Genomic DNA, 23,622 nt, shown 5'->3' on the forward strand with positions numbered 1-23,622 from the left:
TTTGCAGCCATCGCAAATGTGCTCTCCGGTGGCGCTATGGTACCGCTCACGAGCGTTTTCCGAGAGGTATCGCGTTATGACAAAGGTCAACTAGAGCAAGCTGTCGAGCATTCCATGCAAGAATACACGAAGACAAAATCGAATTTATTGAGCTATTTCCAGGATGGCGTGGTTTGCAGCTTCCTCAGGACTCAAAATGACGACGAAATCGACGAGTTGGTTTTGCGCAGGTTCCGCGAGGGACAGTTTTCTACCAATTGTATGAGCAGCTTAACTGCGGGAAAAGTTTTCCTCAAAGCTCAAGTTGAAAACTGTCAGGAAGTATCAGCAAACTGCTGCTCGCAGTTGCTGAGACAGTACGCGTATGGCATTTTAAACGATGCTGCAGCTCACAGCGGAGGAGGAAATATAACGATGGTTCAAGAATGGCACAGGGAGGGTTTGACACTGAAGCTGTCAAATGTGACACCACACCAAGAGGGCGTGGTCCAAAGTGCGAGTGCTATCTCAAGTCTCCAAAAAGACGAAAAATTGTTAAATGTGCTCGATTCAAACACAGATGAAATCAAGTCTTTGCCGGATAATTATAAATTAATTGCAGCGTCACTTCGTTTTCTCGCTAATAACGCTAAGCCAAAGTTGAAGAAGAATCACCTCGCCGCTCTACTCTGCAGTTGCGTTAAGCTAGAGGATGGCTCATGGAAGCAATATTTGGAAGACACCGAGAGCAAAATGGAACAGCCGTTTGATCTGCAAGCGGCACAAAGCTTTGCTCAGTGGCAGTGTGCTTTGAGAGATGCCATTCACCTGAATTTTGTTTTTCTTGAGCCCGTAGAAACACCGTGTATTCACAAGACGTTCAATGGACGGCTTGCACATTATCTGCAGAGCGAGCTAGATCGAGGTAAGTCCTCTTTCGGATAACTACGTGATTTGGGAGGGAAGGAGCGGGAAAGGGGATTGAGCGCTGGACCGCCTCCGATTTATGCAAATGAATTTTCTATTGCAACAGTACTAGTTTTGTTAGTCTACGGAAAGAGTCGTTTGTGGGACGAAACAGGATTGCCTAGTGTGCCACCACCTCTAATTAGGTCCGACACAGTTTTTCCAACAGGAAAACTCCAATGCTCTCTCTCTCATTCATTCATTCATTCATTCATTCATTCATTCATTCATTCATTCATTCATTCATTCATTCATTCATTCATTCATTCGTTCGTTCGTTCATTCAGTCAATCAGTCAACCCTGTGGTCTCGCTTCTTCACTGAAATTAGCAAGTGAAATTAGCAAGTGCGAAGGAAACTAAGTGAAATTCTATTTGTTTTCTTTCTGTTTTAGGTCGTAAGCCAGAAGATTTGCTTCCATCCCCCGAAAATCGCTTTCTTTACAAGAAACTTTGGAATGTATTAACAAATGATAGAGAAGGTAGGAAAAAGAACGTTTCATTTCAAAGATACCTTTTATGTTTGTTTCGAGTCTGATGCACAACCTTTTTTGGAAACTGAGACAATGAGCCTGAAAATTAAATTGTTGTGCACCAAGGCTTTTTGGAAAAGGGGTTGAAACTGAGTCAACTCGAAAACTGCTCATTATATTTTACTTTCTGTCTTGTATTGTATTTTTACATCGTGGGATTCTCTGTTCCTCTGCCGCACATATATGGCATTTATGCTCCATCGACCTCAATATATTGCAGAAACGAATTCCTGCCTCAACTGCTAATTAACGTTAATCCGTGATTAAGAGTTAACCGATGATTTAGTAGTAAGCAATCCCTCGTAATAATATCGAGTAAGATGTCCACTTGGCAGTGATTATTGATAAGTTGATTTACTCTCTGTTTAAACGCACTTTTTACTGCCAATTTAGAAGAAGACGAAATCACTGCCAGGATTCAAAACTTAAATCTGTGTGCAAGCCCAGGCCACAGCAAGAACTTCACAGCAGGTGAAAGCAGACACTCGCGATCTACGCTACCATCGAGGGGTGTATCGCCTCCGAAAGAGCTGTCGCGTTCGACTTACAGTTCACCTTCCAATTCATTCATCTCCGGAAATATGGCAGCAGCTTCTTACGATCCGATGGGTTATAGAAGTGAAAGAAGAAGAAGCCCACCGAATATTACAACCCGCCGCCCAAGTTCTGGCGCATGGTCAATGGGTGAGGCAGATGAACCTCCGGCCCACAGCTTTTATGGTCAGCGGAATATGCACCACCAGTCTTCGGAGGGGGAGGGACAACAAAACCCGTACCCCTTAGCAATATTGCAAAACATGCACGAAGAACGATAAGGCGAAATTTATTCGTAGAAGATTTAAACCTCGCGGATGATACATCTCCAAATATTAGTTTAATTTCAGTTTCAAGCTAGTCTTACGTGATCCGTCTCAATCTTCCCCAATCTTAACCATCCATTATTATTCTTTTTTTGACGTTTTGACGTGACGTTATCACGTGACACGAGAATGCCGAAACCACTGGCCACGAAAAACACCCTTATTATGCGAGCATTCTGGAAACAGACGTGAAAAACAGGGTCTGGACAGGCTCCCTTCTTCAATTTCCATGTTATTTACAGGGTCTAGACAGGTCTTTCTTTCAATTTCCATGTTATTTACAGGGTCTAGACAGGCCCCCTCTTTCAATTTCCATGCTATTTACAGGGTCTAGACAGGTCCCTCTTTCAATTTCCATGTTATTTACAGGGTCTAGACAGGCTCCCTTCTTCAATTTCCATGTTATTTACAGGGTCTAGACAGGCTCCCTTCTTCAATTTCCATGTGATTTACAGGGTCTAGACAGGCTCCCTTCTTCAATTTCCATGTTATTTACAGGGTCTAGACAGGCTCCCTTCTTCAATTTCCATGTTATTTACAGGGTCTAGACAGGCTCCCTTCTTCAATTTCCATGTTATTTACAGGGTCTAGACAGGCTCCCTTCTTCAATTTCCATGTTATTTACAGGGTCTAGACAGGCTCCCTTCTTCAATTTCCATGTTATTTACAGGGTCTAGACAGGCTCCCTTCTTCAATTTCCATGTGATTTACAGGGTCTAGACAGGCTCCCTTCTTCAATTTCCATGTTATTTACAGGGTCTAGACAGGCTCCCTTCTTCAATTTCCATGTTATTTACAGGGTCTAGACAGGCTCCCTTCTTCAATTTCCATGTTATTTACAGGGTCTAGACAGGCTCCCTTCTTCAATTTCCATGTTATTTACAGGGTCTAGACAGGCTCCCTTCTTCAATTTCCATGTTATTTACAGGGTCTAGACAGGCTCCCTTCTTCAATTTCCATGTTATTTACAGGGTCTAGACAGGCTCCCTTCTTCAATTTCCATGTTATTTACAGGGTCTAGACAGGCTCCCTTCTTTAATTTCCATGTTATTTACAGGGTCTAGACAGGCTCTCTTCTTCAATTTCCATGTTATTTACAGGGTCTAGACAGGCTCCCTTCTTCAATTTCCATGTTATTTACAGGGTCTAGACAGGCCCCCTATTTCAACAACAACAAGCTTTATTTGCTTGACTACATAGGAATTTGGTAGTATTGCAAAAGCTACTTAAATTTGATTACATATTATTTCATTAACTAAGATATCTAGTAAAGTAGAAAATAACATAACAAAAAAAATAATAAATAAAATAAAGTAAACAGATAAAAAATAAAAATAACAATAAAAGAATTAGTAACAATAATTGTTCATTTAACTATTCGAAGTGGTGATCATTGTAACGAGATTGTCTCTCAATTCAAAGCATGCCGAGATAAGTGAAATTATCTGAATGTTTACAAAGTAGTCAGTGGAATTCATAAGATGTGTTTCGCGCGGTAGTAGTCGTAGAAATGCATGGGAGTTTGAATTCTATTTTAGAGAAGAATATGTCTCGTACCTGAGAATAAGCTGGGCAATCTAACAAAAAGTGAGGTTCACGTTCAATTTTGTCGCAATTGCAGAAGTTTCATAGTCTTTCATTGCGAGGTATATTGTCGTATCTACCTGTTTCGATCCTAAGTTTGTGACAGCTTATTCTCAGTTTTACTAATGTTTTACTTAATGGGTTTCTTCTTGTTAAATCTAAGTAGGTAGAAGGGCTATAAATAGTAGTAGTCAGACTAAAATGAATTAAGGAATGACTCTAGTATTTCTGTGATGTTTTGGTCATTTCTACTATATGCGGTCTTTTTCTCAAAAACTTGGCTTCTAATAGTGTGTTTAGATGGGAAATCAAACTTTCTGATGATTGGCTCAGCTTAAAGTGGTCACGTGACTGACCACGCCCTAAAATGTAAGTGTTGTGACCAGTTAAGTTACGAGATGTAAACGTACTAGAAATTTATCGGTTATTCTCTCAAAACCTTTACTTCACCTGGCCATACGTCGTTCTAAACGGGGATTCTGAAAAATATTTATTGTTTCTTCGTTATTTCTTATTTTTTCCTAGTCCCAGTCCCTCTCCAAAGGAAAGACGTAATTAAGACAAAAAAAAATAAATTTGTAAATCCCCGTTTAGATCACTAAACTTGATGGTTACAGCCATTTGTAGAAATCAAAATTAATCAATCATTATATCTGCAAGTTCTCGTAAAAATGGATTGAAATTTATATCAACAATTGGGTGTGGTATGTCACGTGACCAAGCAGCAAAGTTCATTAATCCGAAAAATGAAATATTTTATAAAAATACTTCATCCTATGCAAGTTTTTAAGTGGTAGCTCCAATATATTTTAAATTAGACCACCCCCTCCAAAAATTAGTTGGACTCTTTCCTTAATTCAGTTGAGGAGATTAGGGGAGTGCGTTTGACCTATAGGTATAATAGACCCAAGGTAGGCAGGCAGTGGCAAAAAACCGAGATGGTCGGCCTACTAGTAGTATGCCTTATGCCTCACTAAACGCGAAGAGGATAGGTGCGAGAGGAAGCTCATCACGCAATGTTTTGTGAGAAAGATTGCTTGACGAGCCAAAAGAACATAATTTGTCTCCATAGTGAATTTGACAGGATAAATTGGAATGTATCTTATAAGAAGGGGTTAATAAACTGCGAAAAATGTAGACTGTAGCAGTTCTTGATATTATAAAGCAGCATTTTTCTTTGGATAAATGCTATCTTATCAAAGCCACTCAAATGATTCATCACACAAGGCGTCATCGTGATTATTTGCCAAAGAAGAAAAATAACCTGAAATAATGACCGGAATAGCAAAAGTTCATTGATATCAGAATAAATGTAAAGAAAATTGAAGTCGCTCCGGGCACTTTCATTTGAAACTCACAAAGCATAAACAAAGCCACAATGCAAGAGCAATTTAGAGATTAGTGATCATTTTATCCACTACATAAAATGAATGATTATGTACACAAAAATAATTATTTATTTCACTTGACTTGTTATCTTGTTATCGTTTGGCTCTAAACGACTTTTAAACTTTCACAAACTTCTGGAAATACTTTCACTTCGATTTTAAAATTCCACAAAGTACTTCAAAATACAGACATAATTAACCGGGCGGGGCCTGGGCCCGGTTCATAATCTGCCTGGCGTTTTGTTTTTTTTGTCGTTTTTTTGTCGGTAAATCGTTCCAGAAGGAGGTCACGGTCACGCAAATTTTGATGTTTCTGGCGATCGTTCATTAAATTGATATTCAAGCGTTTGGCTCAGGGCTTGAACATTCACGTTGCGATTTGACATGTCCAAACTATTTTTAAATGAAAATATGAATTATTTAAAAAAATATGAATTATTTTTCGTGTGTTTTGCAAGTGTTTTTGAGTTTATTTTTGGAATCGAAACGAAAATTGCAAACCCAGCAAAAATTTGTCAAGGCACAGGACACACGTCATTTGACGATTTCCTCGTCAAAACGTCTAGCATTTCTAGGAATAACCTATATATCACAAATTCAAAGAAGCGATAAAACCCCATTTTAATCCTTATTATACTCACTCTCGTTGCATGTAATTCTAACAATTTGTAGTTTTGTGCAACATATAATGGCAGGAAAACACGCTGGATTACCTACGAACGAACTCCTTACGAAATTACGCATCGACTTACTCGATTTCCACTCTTTTTATGACGTTTAGTGGCTGACAACTCTGCTATCTTGGATGATAATCCTCTAATGTTTTCCATGACATTTTCGGCAAAATTTCAATTTTGGCCAACGTTTTTAGCCCTTTTCTTCAAGCAAAAATGTTTCTAAACTCAGTTTGCGACGCCATCTTGTTTTGCATGAAATCGTGGCCATCTGTGGCTACCAGTTTCCCGGCCAACACTTGACCCTGCAAAAATCAAGCGGGGGGCATTTTGGAGTCGATCTGGCTCGATTCATTCTGCATAACAGTACACAGGCATTCCAACTCAAAAGACACTGACTATGGAGTTTTCATCCTTTTGGTGTAGGTAATTTAGACAACTTAGTACCTTCTTATTTATATCAATGATCAGAGGGAATTTACCAAGTTCAGCTCTACATGCAATATTGGATGCCTTGTTATGTACTTCTAGGTTTAATCGTTTACAAAACTGTAAGTGAGTTTTCTCAGTTGGGGAAAGGTCCGACGACTTAAAGTCTGATTTCACAAAGGCAAGATCTTTGAGTCGAAAATTTTACATGCTACATATTGAAGATTTCAGTTTATTGAAATCCGTGTGCCGTCTTAGACTAAAGAAAGCACGAAGAGCTTTTTGTCGTGGGTGTTCAAGTTAAGTGAGAGTGTAAAATTTCCTGAAGATGAGATTCGAGTCCCTAAATAGGTATAGTCTTGAACAATGTCTATTTTTGAACTGCCTACGTAAAAAGCATAATCATATCGTTTTGTAAGTCGTTGAAAAATCATTATTTTGGTTTTCTTAGGGTTTATGTTAAGCATCCATTTCAGGAGTTGCAATATGAAGATAGCTTGTTAAGACAATTTTGCAATCCTAGTTTTGATCGTGATAAAATAATTAAGTCGTCTGCATAAAAATGGGAGTTGAGTTTGGTGCCATTTGGCGCCAAACAGGCACCTTTTTAAATTTATTTACAGGGTCTAGACGGCCTACCCTTTTCAATTTACATGTTAGTTATAGGATTAAGTCATTTTACAATTACCAGATTTAATGGCTTTACGTGCTTTTTACAGTATTTATGGGAAAGATTGACATGTTGTTTACATGATCAGTGGTCTTTGTTCTGAAAAAAATTCTATTATGTTCTGTATCATTAAAATCTAGACATGGTCTACTGCAATTCATGTGTTTCAATTGGTTTACTGGCCATGGTATATGAGCCTATATACCGCAGACCACAAATATGGTAGGTCTACGTGTCAGCGAGAACAGCTGGAGAGTAAATATTGCAATTCTTTGTTTTTTGTAATGAAACAGTTATTCTACTCGCGCTTGTTGGATATGAAATAGTTATAGCCAACTCGGCGCTACGCTCCTCGTTGGCTATCATAACCAACGCGCACTCATGGAATAATTGTTAATTATTTACATGTTTCACTCCAAATATTTTAATACATATTTTTCACTGGTTTGACAAGAACTTGTTTAAGGGGAAAAACCATGTAAATTAAAGCTTACAGTATTTTTACATGTTGTTTACATCTTAATCACACTGTAAGATGTCACATGACGACTGTCAAATGTAGTAAATTCGTGATTTTTCCTCGTTGTTTCGACTCTTTCTGAATTTCTTTCCATGTTTGTTCTTGTTTGTAACTTACGTTTAATCTAAGGCCTGGTGAATTAAAGTATCGATTTCTTAGGCAAAAATAGATAAATTTTCTTGTTCTTCCCACTGGGAAATTTTTGATTTATTTTCTTTTTTCTTACGCGTTTATGCTTGTGCTTGTGCCCAGTAAAAAGCAGCCTCAAGAGTACATAGCACGAAAAATAAATTTATTCGGTACACTTGTTTGATTGTCACTGACGTCTGAATGAGCGGCCTGAGAGTCGCTAAAGACATTGAGCTATGTCTGTACAGAAGGACGAACTAAGGTGACAGGATTGCGTTTGGACTTGCAAGGATTATGGCAGCCTGAAAGATATCCGATTTTACGCAGCTTTTACAAGAGATCAAGGCCAGTGAGACACGCATGTGACACGCATGTGACACGAACGTGACACGCGCGTGACACAAGTGCGAAGCGCGACCGCTCATGTTGCAGCCTCCCGCTTCGGCAATAAAGGGTGTAAAACTCTCAACTTGTCATTTTAGGAAATCACTTTTGTGGATTCTAGTTTCATTTAAGTTCCCTAAGGTTGTTAAACATTTTGCATTTTGATATATTTCATTGGCAGAGATTTTGAAATGCGCGATAAAATAAATTTTGGGGAAATATTTCACCTGTATCAATATGCACCCTCCATTTGAAACGGCCAAAGGAAGACCGTTAAGCTGAGACCGTTTTGTTTTTATAAAACTACACAGAATACTCGCGGAGGCGATATCGGTGTGACGTTGTTTAGTTGGCACTGCAACAAATCTAAGGTTGCTTTAGTTAAAGTTCAAAAGACATGAGCTTTGGGCGCAAATATTTAACAATTATTAAAAAAACTAGCAATCGTATATTGCAATTTCTGCGTTTTGATTGGTTAACAGGCAATAGTATATGAGCTCATATACCATTGACCACAAATATGGTAGCCGATACGCGTCAACGAAAATAGCTGGGGAGCTCAAATATTGCAATTCTTTGGGCGTTTTTAATAAAACAATTATTCCACTCGCGCTTGTTGGATATGAGATCGTTATAGCCAACTCGGCGCTACGCGCCTCGTTGACTATCTACCATCTCATATCCAACGCGCGCTCGTGGAATAATTGTCAATTATCCTGCAAAATCGCGCGGAATGTCGCTGATACTTAGCCGACCAGGCCGTAGGCCGAATTGGCTAAAATCAGACGCAAGATTGAGCAGGAAAATTGTTTTATTATTCAACAATTTGTCAACGAAACACATTTTGCAAATACCTTATTACATGAAATTTTCGCGACACGTTAATTTCGCGAATTTCGCGACTCTAAAAAAATCGCGAAATTAAAGTGACGCGAACAATAAGTGTCGCGAACATAACATGACGCGAAAATCAAGTGACTCACATACGTCAACAATCACGAAAGAATAAGTTTAGTACCACTGTAGGAAGGAATTTGGTAAATGGTGTTGCGGTCAATTGGCTCAAGAACAATTACTCATACACGTACAAGCATGACCTACCCTACTTGTAGACATTGTGAGAACTGCTCTGTTGTTGCTATTGCCGAGATTTAGTCCCGCCCTTGCGTTTTTGTTAATTTTGGCGTAATCGTTCCTTTGATGAAGTCGTTTTATTTAATTCAAAGGCATGTTAAATAATATTGCAAAGGAAATTTAAATTGTGTCTTACTCAAAAACGCGAAATTAAAGTGATTTAAAATGCAACATTTTCGCAAAATCGTGAAATTTAAGTGTCGCAAAATATGCGCACCTCAAAATCGCGAAATTAACGTGTCGCGAAAATTTCATGTATTAAGGTAGAAAAAGTGTAATTTTGCAGCGCGTTACTAGACTTTGGACAAATCTTTGCAACCTACGTATATCGCAGGATATCTGTTATGTACGGATGACAGATAACGTTAGCATTTTGACCATTTATGGGCAGTGCGCGAATTTGTTGAATTATTAAAATGAGTACCTTATTAATCGGGCGGGGCCTGGGCCCGATTATATTGTTGTTTTTTTTTTTTGTGCCCGCGCCCCGTTTTTTTTTTTTTCTTACTTATTTTTGCGAGTACTAATTTTCGCGATTTCAAAATAATCGCGAAGTTTAATACGCGCGAAAGAACATGGGGCGCGAAATTTAAGCACGCGAAAATTAATAGCATATTATAATTTATATCAATACAGTAAAAATTTTAAATGTTTGGAACTGCAACTATTTATCCTTGAAAATACATTTCCGTCTTGTTTTCGACTAGTACCATTCTTCTGATAACTGTTTTCTTCAGCTTGTAAATCGGCCAAAACCTCTTTAGTACAGTCATCAAAGTTTCCGTTTGCAGACTCCTTGTAGTTACATTGAACAAGTCCTCTGTATACGTCTAGTAGTTCCTTAGTCTTTGACGGCTGAGCCATAAAACACTGACAAAATCGCGAAATTTAATACACTTTTGCTCTAATTTTTCTTGCAATCGCGAAAATTAATACTCGCGAAATTCGGCTCTCGAAATTTCGCGAAATTAAGTACGCGCGAAAATTAGTAAGAATAAGGTATATGTAGCTCTTACACGTTCGCAAAACACTGATAAAAACGTTATCATTATCATTACTACACGTTCGCAAAACACTGATAAAAACGATGGTTTTTGTTAAAAAAGAATATTGTACTGAATCTTAATATCATTATCATCCGATGTTTTGAAGCAATGGTTGTTTCCCAGTTTTAGCCACACGTTCGCTTTTTTGCCTTGCAGCAATTTGGATAAACAGTGTTTCACGGCCAGTGCTCACACCGAAAGGAAACGCATCATAGCTTGCTTTGTGTTTAATCATAAAGGGGCTCGAAGATGCTTCATGAACAAACGAATTTGAATTAAATCTTTACTCTCTTTTACAGAACTGTATAACCGATGGTCTTTTCGTTGCGTTGCATCGCAAACGTTAAACTTTGACAAAAGGTAAAATAAATATTCACAACTGTACACTTAATTTTTTCTTAGAGTGGACGTCTATGCATGGGAAAATTTGACTCGCTGACAGTTTTATTGGCTCTTTGCCTCAATGTTTTGTGGGCACCACAAGTGATTCACAGTCGGTTTAATTCAAAGGAATTGAGGACCGGACTGCAAACAATTGCAATGGAATATCACTGAGTGTGTATAGCCACAACACGCGTACATTCATTAAGAGCGTTAAAGGCTGGTTCTCATATATTAATCGCCCCGATCGTTTCTATTGTTTCTGTCATTTCAAAAAGTTTTCTTGTGATCGGGGCGATTATATGAGTACATTACACAGATGATTGCTAACGTCTGCGGCGATTGGGGCGATGACGATCGCTTGAATCGCCCGTGTTCTATCCTTCTGGCTTCTCTTTCCTTTCTTCGCCGTAAAACTGCAATAGCTGAGAAGATAGGAGGCCACGAGGTTTGCTATTTCATTGAAGGCTGCCATTGTGTTGGATCTAGGGCTAAAATGATTGTTTTCGTAGGTCTTTGCTCATACCAGGCGATCGGGAAGATCATATGAGAACCTCCAATCGCTTCGATCGTCTCAGTATTTGCATGCAAACGATCGATGCGATAGAAACGATCGGGGCGATCATATGAGAACCAGGCTTAAGGAAACACAAATAATTTATTATACATCGTAACATTGTCACATAACATATCATCTCAATAATGTCATTTGTATTAATAAACCATAAATGAGGGTCTGAATGGGGGGGTCCACATGTCGGTAGTCGGTTAAAAATTCCTTACTTTGTCGGTTGTCGTTAAATTTCGATTCGTTTCGTAATCTCAGTTAATGATAAAGTGCAAGTTACTATTAATATTTGTTATTTAATTTACGCAGTTTTAAGACTTTAAAACTCTAGACGATATGAAAATTTGTAATAATTCATTTTTGTTGCACTTAAACCTCGTTAACTCTGTTTTTTTAAGCAACGTTTCCTCTACTACCGATAAAATCAGTTTGCACAGCATGCTCGCAACTATTACTTACACACGAGCGAACGATTTGACCTCTCAGAAAAGAATAAATTAAAGGCAGTGTTTTATTTACCAAAAAGAGAGATGCTTATAAACACTTTTACTCGCTTCTTCTATTTTAAGGGATTTTTCTTTCAATTTTTGCTTTCCTGAAAAATGGACGGTTATACAAACATTCCGTTCAACAAAACAGAAATGAAAAACGTGGAACCCAAGGTTAACCACGTTAATTTTAGCTTACTTAACTACAGAACAGAAACATGTACTCCACACACTTTCGGCTAGACGTTCCACACTTACCAGCTCACTGCTGCTTTCATCGTTAATTGGAAGCTTAAGCAGCCACTGCCCATCCGTGAAGCATTATCCGCAGCGCGCCAGCGAATACTTCAGCGAGAACCGCCAATGCCAATTGCGCCTGCTGCCCCTAAAACTCCGATGTTTCTTTTAGCTTGGAAACACCATGAGATTTTTTCCACCGGAACACGGCGACGATGGCGTGGGCCCTCCTCGCCTACAAGATACATCACTTTAACAATCCCGCCGGCCGTCACCACTGATAACCAACGCGAGTGAATACGAGGGCTTTGGCCTCGATTACCAGCCACTTCCATGAACCTCCGCTGCTGCCGATTTATAATTTATTTGTTCCCAACAACATTTCCTAGCTAACATAAATTCAAAATGCTTTCTTTTATACAAAGTCCGTATCACGGATGTGTTTCTGATTTTGTCGCTAATCGTATTTTTCCGTTTTGTCGTGTCGATTTATTCGCCCTGTCGCTAGTCGGTTAACCCCATTCAGACCCTCATAAATAAGCGATGGTTCTTTCCCTTTTACCAAACGTTCGAAGTTTTTACCCTGCGGCTGCATGGTTGGCCGGTTTCAGTCAGAGTCGCACACGAATGGGTGACATCATGGCTTTTCGTTTATCATAAAAGCGTTTATTGTCCTTACCCTGACACGTTACCGCGTACTCCACGTTTTAAAATCAATGGCCATTTTTGGTGCGTTGCATCGCAAATTCTTATTTTATTTGATCCCGTGCAAATTATTCACAGCCATACCATCGTTTCGTAACCTGGTGATCGTGGCGGATTCTAGGAGGGCTTTCGTTTCAATTCGCACCGTACCGTAACTGAAGCGTTCTTCCTCTGGGTTGGTAAAACTCTAGATCAGAGCCATTTCATCTCGTGCTACACAAACTAAAATCAGCTCTGAAAAGGTACATTTCTTTTTAATCAATTCCTATTGTTTGTATTACGAAGAGACAGAAGGGCTTTGACATAGAATGTTGTTTTGAAAATGAAGCCAAAATAGCCTATGATTATGTCACGTGTACATTTCGGTTTCATATATTCCATAAAGCTTACAAAAATAGAAAATATTTACTTTTACATACGGCAAAAAACTTTCGGTTTACAAAAGTCTGTAGAAAGACACTTCTCAGTTGAATACACCAGATGATTTCGCCCCACTGTATACTCTCTCAATCGCGCCCAACCGTGCCTGCCTGGGGACAAGGTTGCGTGACAGTTGCACCACAAATACTTGCATTCATTTTGAAGACGATTCAATTCTACATGTGACAGTATTTTATGATGGGGGTACGCGGACTCACCAGCTATATCAACTCAATCGGAACTCTTTGGACACAGATCGAGCTTCGACGCACAAAATTAATCATAGACGGATCCGGTTTATGTAACTATCTTTACAAAATCAACGGCTATGACTGTCGATGCGGAGGCCAGTACGATGAATTTTACAACGCTGTACTTTCGTTTTTCGAAGCGCTGGATTCTAAAGGTGTAGAATCCTTTGTAGTCCTCGATGGCGCACAAGATCCAAGCGGCAAAAAGTTGGAGACACACAAGAAAAGAGCGACTGAGAGGATCCAAACTTCTCATGTCTTAGCCGAGAATTTGACATCAGCTGACGGCGATAACTTCCTACTTCCGCTTTTGTCGAAGCTGGTGTTTATACAGGCACTGAAGGATTGTGGCATAAAATTCGCGGTCTGCGATGGGTAAGGCGTATTAAAAGAGTATGTAGCGAGCACTGAAAATAACACCATACCTATATTACATATAAGGCCAGAGACTGTAACAGTCCCTCTTCAGTTTTCGCCAAACACGTGGAGTCGTCATCTTAAAAGTTTGGTGAGCGCCTGGTGAGAGGTTGGCAAAGCTTTATAGGCCTTTATAATACTGAGCCTAAACGGGCCCACTTATGCTCGTGCTGGTAAATAGAGACCAATCGCTGAATGTCTTTAAATATTTTGCGTTGAGATCACCTCACCAATTTTAAAATCAAGAAATTTAACTGCTTCAGGCATGGTATATCATTCCATTGAATAGAATAAAGCATCATGGATTTTCTTGACGTACGCACCCCCGGGGGTACTCAAATGAATTCGTGACAGGCCAAATTGTTATACCCCCAAAAAGTCACATTACGCTAAAAATATATTTTTTACAACATCCCCGTCAGTAAAACATGGACAGAAATAATTTATGATAAACAGAAACAGGAAGTCTTGCCATCTGCATACTGACTTTGTTTGAAACTGAAACAATTATAGTATTTTTAGTCGTAAGATCTACATTTTAATTACCTGATCAATTTTAACTGTAATTTATGTAACTAAAAAAGAACAACGTCTTTGCACCTTCCTGTCACTGTTATTACTACGGATCCCCTCCTCCGCCCGGGCGTCCACGACGACGGTATGCAGACATGATTTGTTTTCTATCTCTTTCTTAGTTTCCAGGCCTTTTGATTTTTTAGCGGCTTTGGGGAGGAGAATGAACCGGAAGGCAAGAATCGTTGCATAATGGAGAAAAGAGAAGGAGGGGGGGGGGGGGATGAAAACGACTTCATCCCCCCCTTCCTTCTTCTTTGTCATGCATGCTTCTCAAATAATGCCTGTGGAGAAGTCAACTTGCCTGCTGACTCGTCCCCAGTCGTCTCTCAGTCTCGCCTACTAATATTAACGTGAGAAGCGCGGGGAGCCCGAGGGGTGATGGCAAGGAAGGAAGGAAGACGACGTCTCCTTCGCTTCTTCTCTTGCTTCCCATGATTCCCTAAGTTTTCAGTTTGACCCAGTTTCTCTGGACACAGGAGAGACAGAAAAGACGACTGGGGACGAGTCAGAACTTTCCTGTATTCTACAGTCAATGAGATAAATTCTGTTTCTTTTCAGTGAAGCGGATGCTGAAATCGCCTCCTTGGCAAGTTCTTGGAGCTGTCCTGTTTTAGGCAACGACAGCGACTTCTTCATCTTTGATATCAAAGCAGGTTACATTCCACTTTCTTTTTTCAACTGGAAGTCAAATCGCCTAACTGCCAATGTTTTTTATCGGGAACAATTGTCATCACACCTTGGAATTCGCGCAGAATTGATTCCTCTGTTAGCTTCTTTGGCAGGGAATGATTACGTGAGCTGGGATCTGTTAGCAGAGTTTAGGTCCGCCATGAGTCGCGGAAAAGGGCCAAGATTTGCAAGCATTGCTAACCTGCTCTCTGAGCTACCAAACTCAAGCACAGAAGAGGCGCTTGAGTCCGCTCTACAAATGGTATCGTCGCAGGAAAGCAGAGAACAATTGAAACAGGCTATTAAGCATTCCCTACAAGAATACACGATTACAGAGTCAAATTTACTGCGCTATTTCGAGAGCGGTGAGGTCTACGCCTCGTTGAGGACCCAAAACGGTCGTGAAATTGAAGAATGGATCTTGCCCTGGTTTCGCGATGGACGGTTCTCCGCCAAATGCATGAGCACCTTGACAACGGGAAAAAACTTTCTCAGAGTTCAAGTTGAAAACTGCGGGGAAGTATCGGCGAATCAGTGCTCCCAGTCGCTAAGGCAGTTGGTGTATGGCATTTTAAACGATGCTGGCGGCGATGGAGGAAATATAACGATGGTCCAAGAATGGGACAGAGAAGGTTTGACGGTCAAGTCGTCAAAGGTGCTACTGGCCCACCAAAAGGGCGTGGTCCCAGGTGCGAGCGTCATTCCGCGCCTCGATAAGGAAGAAAGATCAATGGCTTTGTTAGATGCGCTCGATTCAAACACAGCTCACATCAGGTCTTTGCTGGAGAAGTTTAAATTAATTGCAGCGTCACTTCGTTTCCTCATTAACAACGCGCAGCCAATGTTAGAGATGAACCACCTAATCGCCTTGCTTTGCTGTTGTGTTAACATGGAAGAAGGTTCGATCGAGCGAGAGAGCGCTGCGAGTGGAAAACCATCCTCTCAGCCATTTGACGTTCGAGCAGCACACAGCTTTTCTCAGTGGCAGTGTGTTTTGAGAGACGCCATTGATCTGAATTTCATTTTGCTTGAGCCCCTAGCAACACCGTGTATTCACAAGACGTTCAATGGACGATTGGTGCATTATCTGCGGGAAGAACTGGATCAAGGTAAGTGTGAACGCCCGGCTCGGGTTCACACGAACTAATTTTAAGTTGTTAGTATTTTACAGTGAAACGAACTCAACCGGGGCCACCCAACGTTTTTTAGCCAATCACAAGACAAGTTTTAAACAAAAGAATTGGAGTTCCTTGGTCAGGCAACCAATCACAGTGAAGGGCAATTTTAACTCTTCGCTTTACTGAATACGATGCGAAGGCACGCTAAAGTGTTGTTTTTACGGCAAAAATATAATTTTGTTCATTTCGTTTACGGTTAAGGCGAAAGTGTGCCGGTAATTTGGAACACTGGACGGAATCAACGTGAATAAGTTTACCGAATGACGGCCGGGAATTTTGAAGACTGAACGGACTCAACGAAAATAGCACGGCCTGCGCCTGGAATGAAGACAAAACGGACTCGACACAAATTTATTTACCGGCTGAAACTGTGAAGACGAAACGGCTTTTCCTCAAACCAGTATATTTGCCGAAGCGAATCAACACCGGTCCACAAAGAGATTAACTCAGTGTATTACATCAGTGATATATGCTCATTAGCCCGAGATAGCGAACCAATCAGATTGCTTGAAACACCAAGATCACTGAGTGTGTATATACTAAACAGTGATATAGTGATAAAAAGAACATTGTACCTAATGAACAAATTACAACGGCGAACATTTCAAACCATAAATATTCATCGCCGGATAAAACTCAACAAAACGTGCAGAAACGTGACAGGTTCACGCATACTTGTTAGCGGCTGTAATTTGGTAAATTTATTTTTACGTTGAGCCCGTTTCGTGTTCAAAAATGTCGGCCGCAAATTCGAGGAAAACTGACATAAGCTTTCGTCTTCGACATTCCCGGCCGTGTTTTGGAAAATGTGTGTCATATTGTAAGTTTTATAGCCGATAATGCTTCGGTAAATTTTATATTTACGTTGCGTCCGTTCAGTCTTCAAAACTCCCGGCCGTAATATTCGATAAATTATCCAAGCTTTCGTCTTCGACATGCCAAGCCGTCTTTCGGAAAATATTGAGCTGGCCGTCAATCGGCCGGTAAATTTATTTCGCTACGTTCATCACTTCGTTCAGTCTTTCGAAGTCTTCAAAATTGCTCGCCGTAATTCGGTGATACGCTGAATCCTTTCAGTCTTCAAAAATATTCGCGGCCCCCTGTCGCGGCCGTAATTCGGTAAACGTATTTACGTTGATTCCGTCCAGTGTTCCAAATTACTGGCAGACTTTCGCCTTAACCTTAAACGAAATGAACAAAATTATATTTTTGCCGTAAAAACAACACTTTAGCGTGCCTTCGCATCGTATTCAGTCAAGCGAAGAGTTAAAATTGCCCTTCACTGTGATTGGTCCCCTGACCAAGGAACTCCAATTCTTTTGTTTTAAACTCGTCTTGTGATTGGCTAAAAAACGTTGGGTGGCCCCGGCTGAGTTCGTTTCACTGTAAAAGTGTATCGATTTAGAGATTACTTATTACTTTTTTATACAAACACTTTTAGTTAAAGGCATTCGTTCGTTCATTCCCAATCTACCGTACCAAAAACGAAAAGGCGACTGGTACAATTACCTAGTTCCTAGCGCGCGAAAACGCTAATAACGCTCATAAATTGACAGAAAAGCTCTAAAAATATCAAATGAACAATGTTGTTAGTACAAAGACGAATTTCGCAGAAACGTAGCTGTCTTTGTTTTGGCTGTGTTAGCTTCGCAAGGTATTGTGGTAAACTGTACAGCCGCAATTTTTTTCCCCACGGTTGATTGTATTCGAGAGTAAAATCTTTAGTTCTCTTCGTGAGATAAAAATTAGAGTGAAATTTCTGTATACCGCTTGGGAAAACAGAACCCCAACTGTTCGACTTCTCTTTTTCAGGTCGTACGCCAGAAGAGCTTCTTCTTTCTTCCAGAAGCCGCTTGTCTTACAAAGATCTTTACAACGCGGTCACTGATGGCTTAAAAGCAAAGCTGACCAAGGATAGAAATGTTGACATGATAAACGTTTTTGCTTTCATTTTGTTTATCATATTGCTGGTGGTATTTTGTTACATCATGATCTCTCTTATTCAAGAGTAAATCTTGTCTAGTGTACGATACGTAATTAACCTTACCACGAACCACCATCGCGTTTTTTGTATGCCGGATGTTGTGTTACATCAGATTTTCTTTGCCTGGAACATGAATATTTTCCTATATCACAAGCTACTGAAGAGATTCCCATTGCGTTTTTTGTTGCAGTCCACGCGACATTTTGGGCGTTGTAGTTTTGTTCCATTGGATTCTCTCTTTTTCAAGCTTTAATAATCTTGTATACAATGCACTTCCCTCGTTATGTTCTTTGTTTAGTGTTGAAGTTTAGTAATTACCAATGGAGCTATCTGGATGCGAGATTACACAACGTTAGCGCATCCTTGAAAAACAAGCATGAAGTAAGAAGAATCTATTAAAATGTACGTTTATTTGCTTGATAAAGAGGCAATGAAGATTTTTACAAGAGTAATAATGTTACTTAATTTTGAGTCACTTTACACTAAATTTCACGGCAGTCTTCAGTAAATGATAAAATATTTATGAGATCTAAAAAAAGCGCCTTTACATTTTTCCAAAATGATTACATCAAATTTCTTTTCTTGTTCCTCCCGAACTGGAATTTCGCATCGGGAGCAGCAAGCTATTCATACGCTATTCGAACGTAAGGTATATAAAATTTCTTCTGTAATATTGAACCCTAATATACAATTGATCTCCTATGCTGACATACGAATAGCTAAGCCTTAAAACGGACAACACGATCAGAGATAATGATAACAAATAGAATTTAAGCCGGGTTCTTTGAAGATTATAATTAAAATACAACTATCACCTCAAAACTTAACGTTTCAGCTTAGAACTGAAACGTTACCTATCCTTGATAAAATAAATATCCCTTTTGAGTAAAACAAAAAATGTTTGTTACAAGGTAAATCGAGACTTACCCCAGGCAACAAGTTCCTTTATTGGTGCCGCGGTTTTCGTAAAACGTTTCTAAGCAACGTCAAGCGTTGCCAAGCAACGTTAAACGTTGCCAAGCAACATGATGTAATTTAAGACGAAAGGTTCATTTGTGGCAGAAATCACAATTACTTACTTTTTTCGATTGGCTATGTTTGAACAATTCTAAATGGCCTGCCAAAAACGATACATGTAAATACTTCACAAAAAATGCCCGATCAAAACGTTTCAAAGATTAAAAATAAAACAAAATAAAATAAAAATAAATAAAAATCAGCTAGAAGCGATAGCTCTCAAACGATGAATGATATTAAAAAACGTTCTATGAAAGATAAAAAAATATTACATAACCGGTATAAAAATTCCTACACGGGGCAAGATATACGTGTCAAACATTCAAGGCACTAACACTAAATTCATCTGACGCGAGGCAGCGGCTAATTTGAATAGGCCTTATTCGTATTCTCGGTATTGGACTGGAACTAGCTGGCAATGGAGGCTAATGCGGGTAATCTTTTCAAATGCAAATGACTTGAAGCTGTTTTAAATGATATTTCCCCGCATGAGCCTCCATTGCAAGCTAGTTCCAGTCCAATACCGAGAATACGAATAAGGCCTATTGAATCACTTGTCTTGGTAAGACAGTTTTCTCTCCACTGCCAGAATTTGTATGCCCAAAAATGGTCACAATTTTCCTCTACAATTAGCGGTTTAAGCTTGCTTGAATTACATCCCAATCTTCCTCTTTTTCAACGGATTACAATACTCTGATTGGCTAATCATTTTTAGAAAAGCACAAAGGTGAGGCGCGTTTAGCAGCTATACCCAAGGCCAAACGGCGCTAAAGGGAAACTGTTCTCGTCTTCTTTTCCTCTTTTTCATCCAGCACGTCACGTGACAGCGTCTTGTCCAATTACAGCGCGTCTAAGTTATGTCGACTCCGATGCTGGTATACATTGACCAATCATAATACGTCCATTTCCATATTTGCTGAGCGGTTACAGCTTGTTATTTTATTACATCCAGGCGATCTTTACAGTTACTTCAGTTTTACCATGTGTTGATAAAATGCAACTCTCCATTCACTCGAACATGGAGTCTAGCTCAGTGGAGAAATCACTCAGCATGCTGTTAATGTCTTTCATTAGGTCTTCAGCCAATCTGCAAAGTAAAAAAATACAATGGAACAGTTAACTCGAGGTTACTGCTGCATGATTACAAGAACATGATCGGGTTAGCTGGGCTGGAAACGCGCGAAAAGTAGGGCGTGGTTTAACTATAAAAATAGAAGCAAATGCGCTCGGTTTGAAAGAAACAGACTCGCGAACGTACGTGTGTGGCGAACTTCACGCAAGCAAGCGCGAAGCGTGTGTCACGCACTAGGAAAGGTGCTATGTGCTGGCATCAAGTTCTACAATGAATAACACCATACATCACATTTGATTTATAGAGAAACGTGGTAGTTTTATAGCCAGCCGTGGTCAAAATCTAATTTCTCCACAAACGTCAATCAATTTAACATCTCCTATTATTAAAAACTAGAAATGGTATATTGCAATTCCAGCGTTTTGATTGGTTAAAAGGCAATGGTATATAAGCTCATATACCATTGACCACAAATATGGTAGCCAATACACGTCAACAAAAACAGCTAGGGAGCTAAAATATTGCAATTCTTTGGGTGTTTTTAATAAAACAATTATTCCACTCGCGCTTGTTGGATATGAGATAGTTATAGCCAAAGAGGCGCGTAGCGCCGAGTTGGCTATCTACCATCTCATATCAAACGCGCGCTCGTTGAATAATCGTTGAATATATCTTCAAATTCTCCAAACAACTACTATGACGAATAAAGGAGAATTTAGCACAGCATAGCAGTGCTAAATACATTGACACTTTAATAAGTGATTTATTTTTATTTTATTTACTTCATGGTTTAAAGCAATGTTATAAGCACATACTCTTGCTCCTTCTTCAGTGCTTCCGAAGACTCCGCTTCAATGTCAATGTGCGGCACAGTTGAAGATGGCACAGAGGATTCTGTGACAGATTTAGCAAAATAAATAAAAGTGCAAGCAAAAGAGATCAGCAACATTAGCAACAAGAACACCATAACTGATTAGCCATTAACTTAAGCAGATAGTTCTTTTTACATATGTTATATAAAAACTTTCGTTTTTTACATCAGTTTTAAACCATTAATTTAACTGATTGGTTGTAAACTCGTCGAAGTACTCCAAGAGTTTCTGATGGCAACTATCCACTTTTAAGCAGAAAAAAGAGAAGCAGCTACCCTTTAATTCAAGTTTCCATCAAAAATTGACCAAGCCTGTTAATTCGACAGGTTTTGACAAGTAATGACACATTACTTGTACACATTACTTACTTGCGCAATATAAGTATTAAATATTATTATTATTATTATTATTATTATTATTCAAAAGGAATTCAGTTGTACAATGGAATAATTTTATCCATTTGATAGGACTTTATCCACTGTATAAAGGCACACTTTACAGCACCCCCGTTAGCAAAATGGCACAAAAATGAAATGGCTGATATTCTGGACTGGCTAGCCTTGTTCTCATGTACATGCTTGTTCTCACACACGAAAACACGTCCACGCTTGTTGCACGCGTAGGACGCACGCACGCACGTGCGCCCACGCGCGTGAACATACACTTGCCTTTATGTGATGCTAGTCAGTCCGAAAAACTGAATGGCATTTTGATAAGATTTTGCCTTGCAGCGCATAACAAAAAGACAGACTACGAGTACTCTCTCATTTTTCTCAGGGTCAGTCGAGTGGGTGAGCATGCGAGCGCAAGAGGAAATCCCCTCGTCCTCGCGCGTCGCGTCTCCGGGCGCAAAGCTATTTTCTCGCGCGCTCCCGTGCATCCCCACTCGACTGATCCTGAGAAAATGAGGAACATACTCGTAGACTACAAATAGACGGCTTGTGATACGATTGCAAGCAACAAGTGAGCAAGATTCATACCTATGGGGGATGTTTCTGACAGATCTTCTCTTGAGCGATTTCTCAAAATCTGTTTTATTTGTTCATCAAGTTCACCATCAGCTGTAGAAATAAAGAGAACATTATATAAAATGTAATGACCAATCTAACAACATTGGGGGATTATTCTGACGGCCTTGCTGAGATTTAATCAATGTAGTGTGCGTGATTCATCTGATTCCAACGTCAACTGGCGTTTGACGTCACGCAAGGCTTGTCACGCGATATATGCGATATATACTTTAATTGCGATATATACTTTAATTGAAATTAAAGTAACAGGTAAAGACATTTATCACACAGCTTTTTGTTGGTTTTCCAAGCTTTTCAGTCAATCACTGAAGCAACATCGCACGTGCAACTTATCAACAGGTGACTTCTAGAAAAACTTAACAATCAGCTCACAAATGAATCAAACTCTAAAACAAGTTAAAAATACCAACCAGCACATCAAGATTGAAATAACAAATAGCACATAACTAGTAACCATAACCGGCAGTAGAAAGAAAAACATTTAAAGTGCTTAAAAATATTACATTTTTTTAGTTGTTGACTCATTGGTTAGTTATTTAGTGCGGTATTTGTTTAACAAAGTTTGTTTGAAGTGTGAAGTTTTTAAGAGTGCAAAACAGGTGCTTCCCCGTCTCCCTCGTAGGTATTGAATACAACCCAACTGGATATGAGGGCAGATTGACAGTGAGCCACGAAAAAATAAGAAAAAAAAAAGGAATTGAAAACAACAACAAAAAACCCTTTGCGCACAAATAAGTAAATCTTTGTCAGAAGTTTGTCGGCTCATTAAGAACAAACTTCAAAAACAAACCCTGTTTTACACTCTATAACGCAGTTATTTTTTCTTTATTAATTATTAGTTACTGATGTTATTGTTAGGAAGAGCAGTGATTTCAGTCGTCAGAAAGGAGAAAGGACAGGTTAGTATCTTGCCAATGTGCAGTGAAGATAGTGATTCATTCTTGCGTAGAACCGTTGTTTACCTCTCGCCGCGTCCGCCTGGCTCTTTCTCAAACCTCCACGATACTCGTAAGATGTGTTTAGTCGTTCTGGAGCGCTTATCTTTCTGCCAGGTCTTTCAAAACTCTTCTTTCTCTCTTCAAACTCTTCGATCAATGAGTCCACTGAGCTGTGACTGCTGGCGCTACTGCTTCGCGATCGCACACTTCCATTTCCGTTTCCGGTTTGTCGGACGCCGGGAGGCGACGGCCAGCAGTAGGGACCGGAACCAGTGCTGCTGCGTCCTGATAGCAACGTGATTGACAGTAACTACACACGTGACTTAAATGGGAATGCGATCACGTGAAACAAGACTGTTCACGTGACTCAAGTTATTTTTAAGAGAATGTATAAATGCTAAAGACGGGAATGGTGTAACACTGGCAGAATAAATCTCAAGTTGTTTATCAGTTCGTTTAGGTTTTTTAAAAATCATTAGAGTTTGATGTGTTTTTTGACACAGTGACAGCTTAGTTAGTGTGC

At 39.6% G+C, this 23,622-nt stretch overlaps 2 protein-coding genes across 6 annotated transcripts in view; one reads left to right on the forward strand and one right to left on the reverse strand.

Moving 5' to 3' along the window:
* The first annotated feature begins 12,995 nt into the window (after positions 1–12,995).
* Positions 12,996–18,412, forward strand: LOC144632413 (single-strand DNA endonuclease ASTE1-like). The gene is made up of 3 exons (XM_078491061.1): positions 12,996–13,720; positions 14,897–16,116; positions 17,998–18,412. The coding sequence occupies exons 1-3, from the start codon at positions 13,290–13,292 to the stop codon at positions 18,195–18,197; spliced, it is 1,851 nt and encodes a 616-aa protein (XP_078347187.1). The 5' UTR covers positions 12,996–13,289; the 3' UTR covers positions 18,198–18,412.
* Positions 18,413–18,560: 148 nt separating this feature from the next.
* The window catches only part of LOC144632388 (uncharacterized), a 37,788-nt gene continuing 32,726 nt past the window's right edge, over positions 18,561–23,622 (reverse strand). For 2 of the 5 annotated variants that reach the window (XM_078491023.1, XM_078491022.1), the window contains 4 exons: positions 23,124–23,384; positions 22,111–22,191; positions 21,074–21,152; positions 18,561–20,273 (listed from right to left, as the gene is read on the reverse strand). In XM_078491023.1, coding sequence (XP_078347149.1) covers positions 20,195–20,273; positions 21,074–21,152; positions 22,111–22,191; positions 23,124–23,384 — 500 coding nt within the window. In that variant the 3' untranslated portion in view covers positions 18,561–20,194. The remainder of the gene's footprint in view (positions 20,274–21,073; positions 21,153–22,110; positions 22,192–23,123; positions 23,385–23,622) is intronic. The other 3 variants (XM_078491024.1, XM_078491025.1, XM_078491026.1) reach the window with 3 other exon arrangements.

This window comes from Oculina patagonica, chromosome 12, assembly GCF_052425735.1.
Source record: "Oculina patagonica isolate OP01 chromosome 12, crgOcupat, whole genome shotgun sequence".
NCBI lineage: Eukaryota > Metazoa > Cnidaria > Anthozoa > Scleractinia > Oculinidae > Oculina > Oculina patagonica.

Coding starts and splice junctions, on each gene's coding strand:
- LOC144632413 (XM_078491061.1), top strand. CDS start 13,290: ATGATGGGGGTACGCGGACTCACCAGCTATATCAACTCAATCGGAACT. Junction 13,721..14,896: donor AAATTCGCGGTCTGCGATGG/GTAAGGCGTATT, acceptor GTTTCTTTTCAG/TGAAGCGGATGCTGAAATCG. Junction 16,117..17,997: donor GCGGGAAGAACTGGATCAAG/GTAAGTGTGAAC, acceptor TCTCTTTTTCAG/GTCGTACGCCAGAAGAGCTT.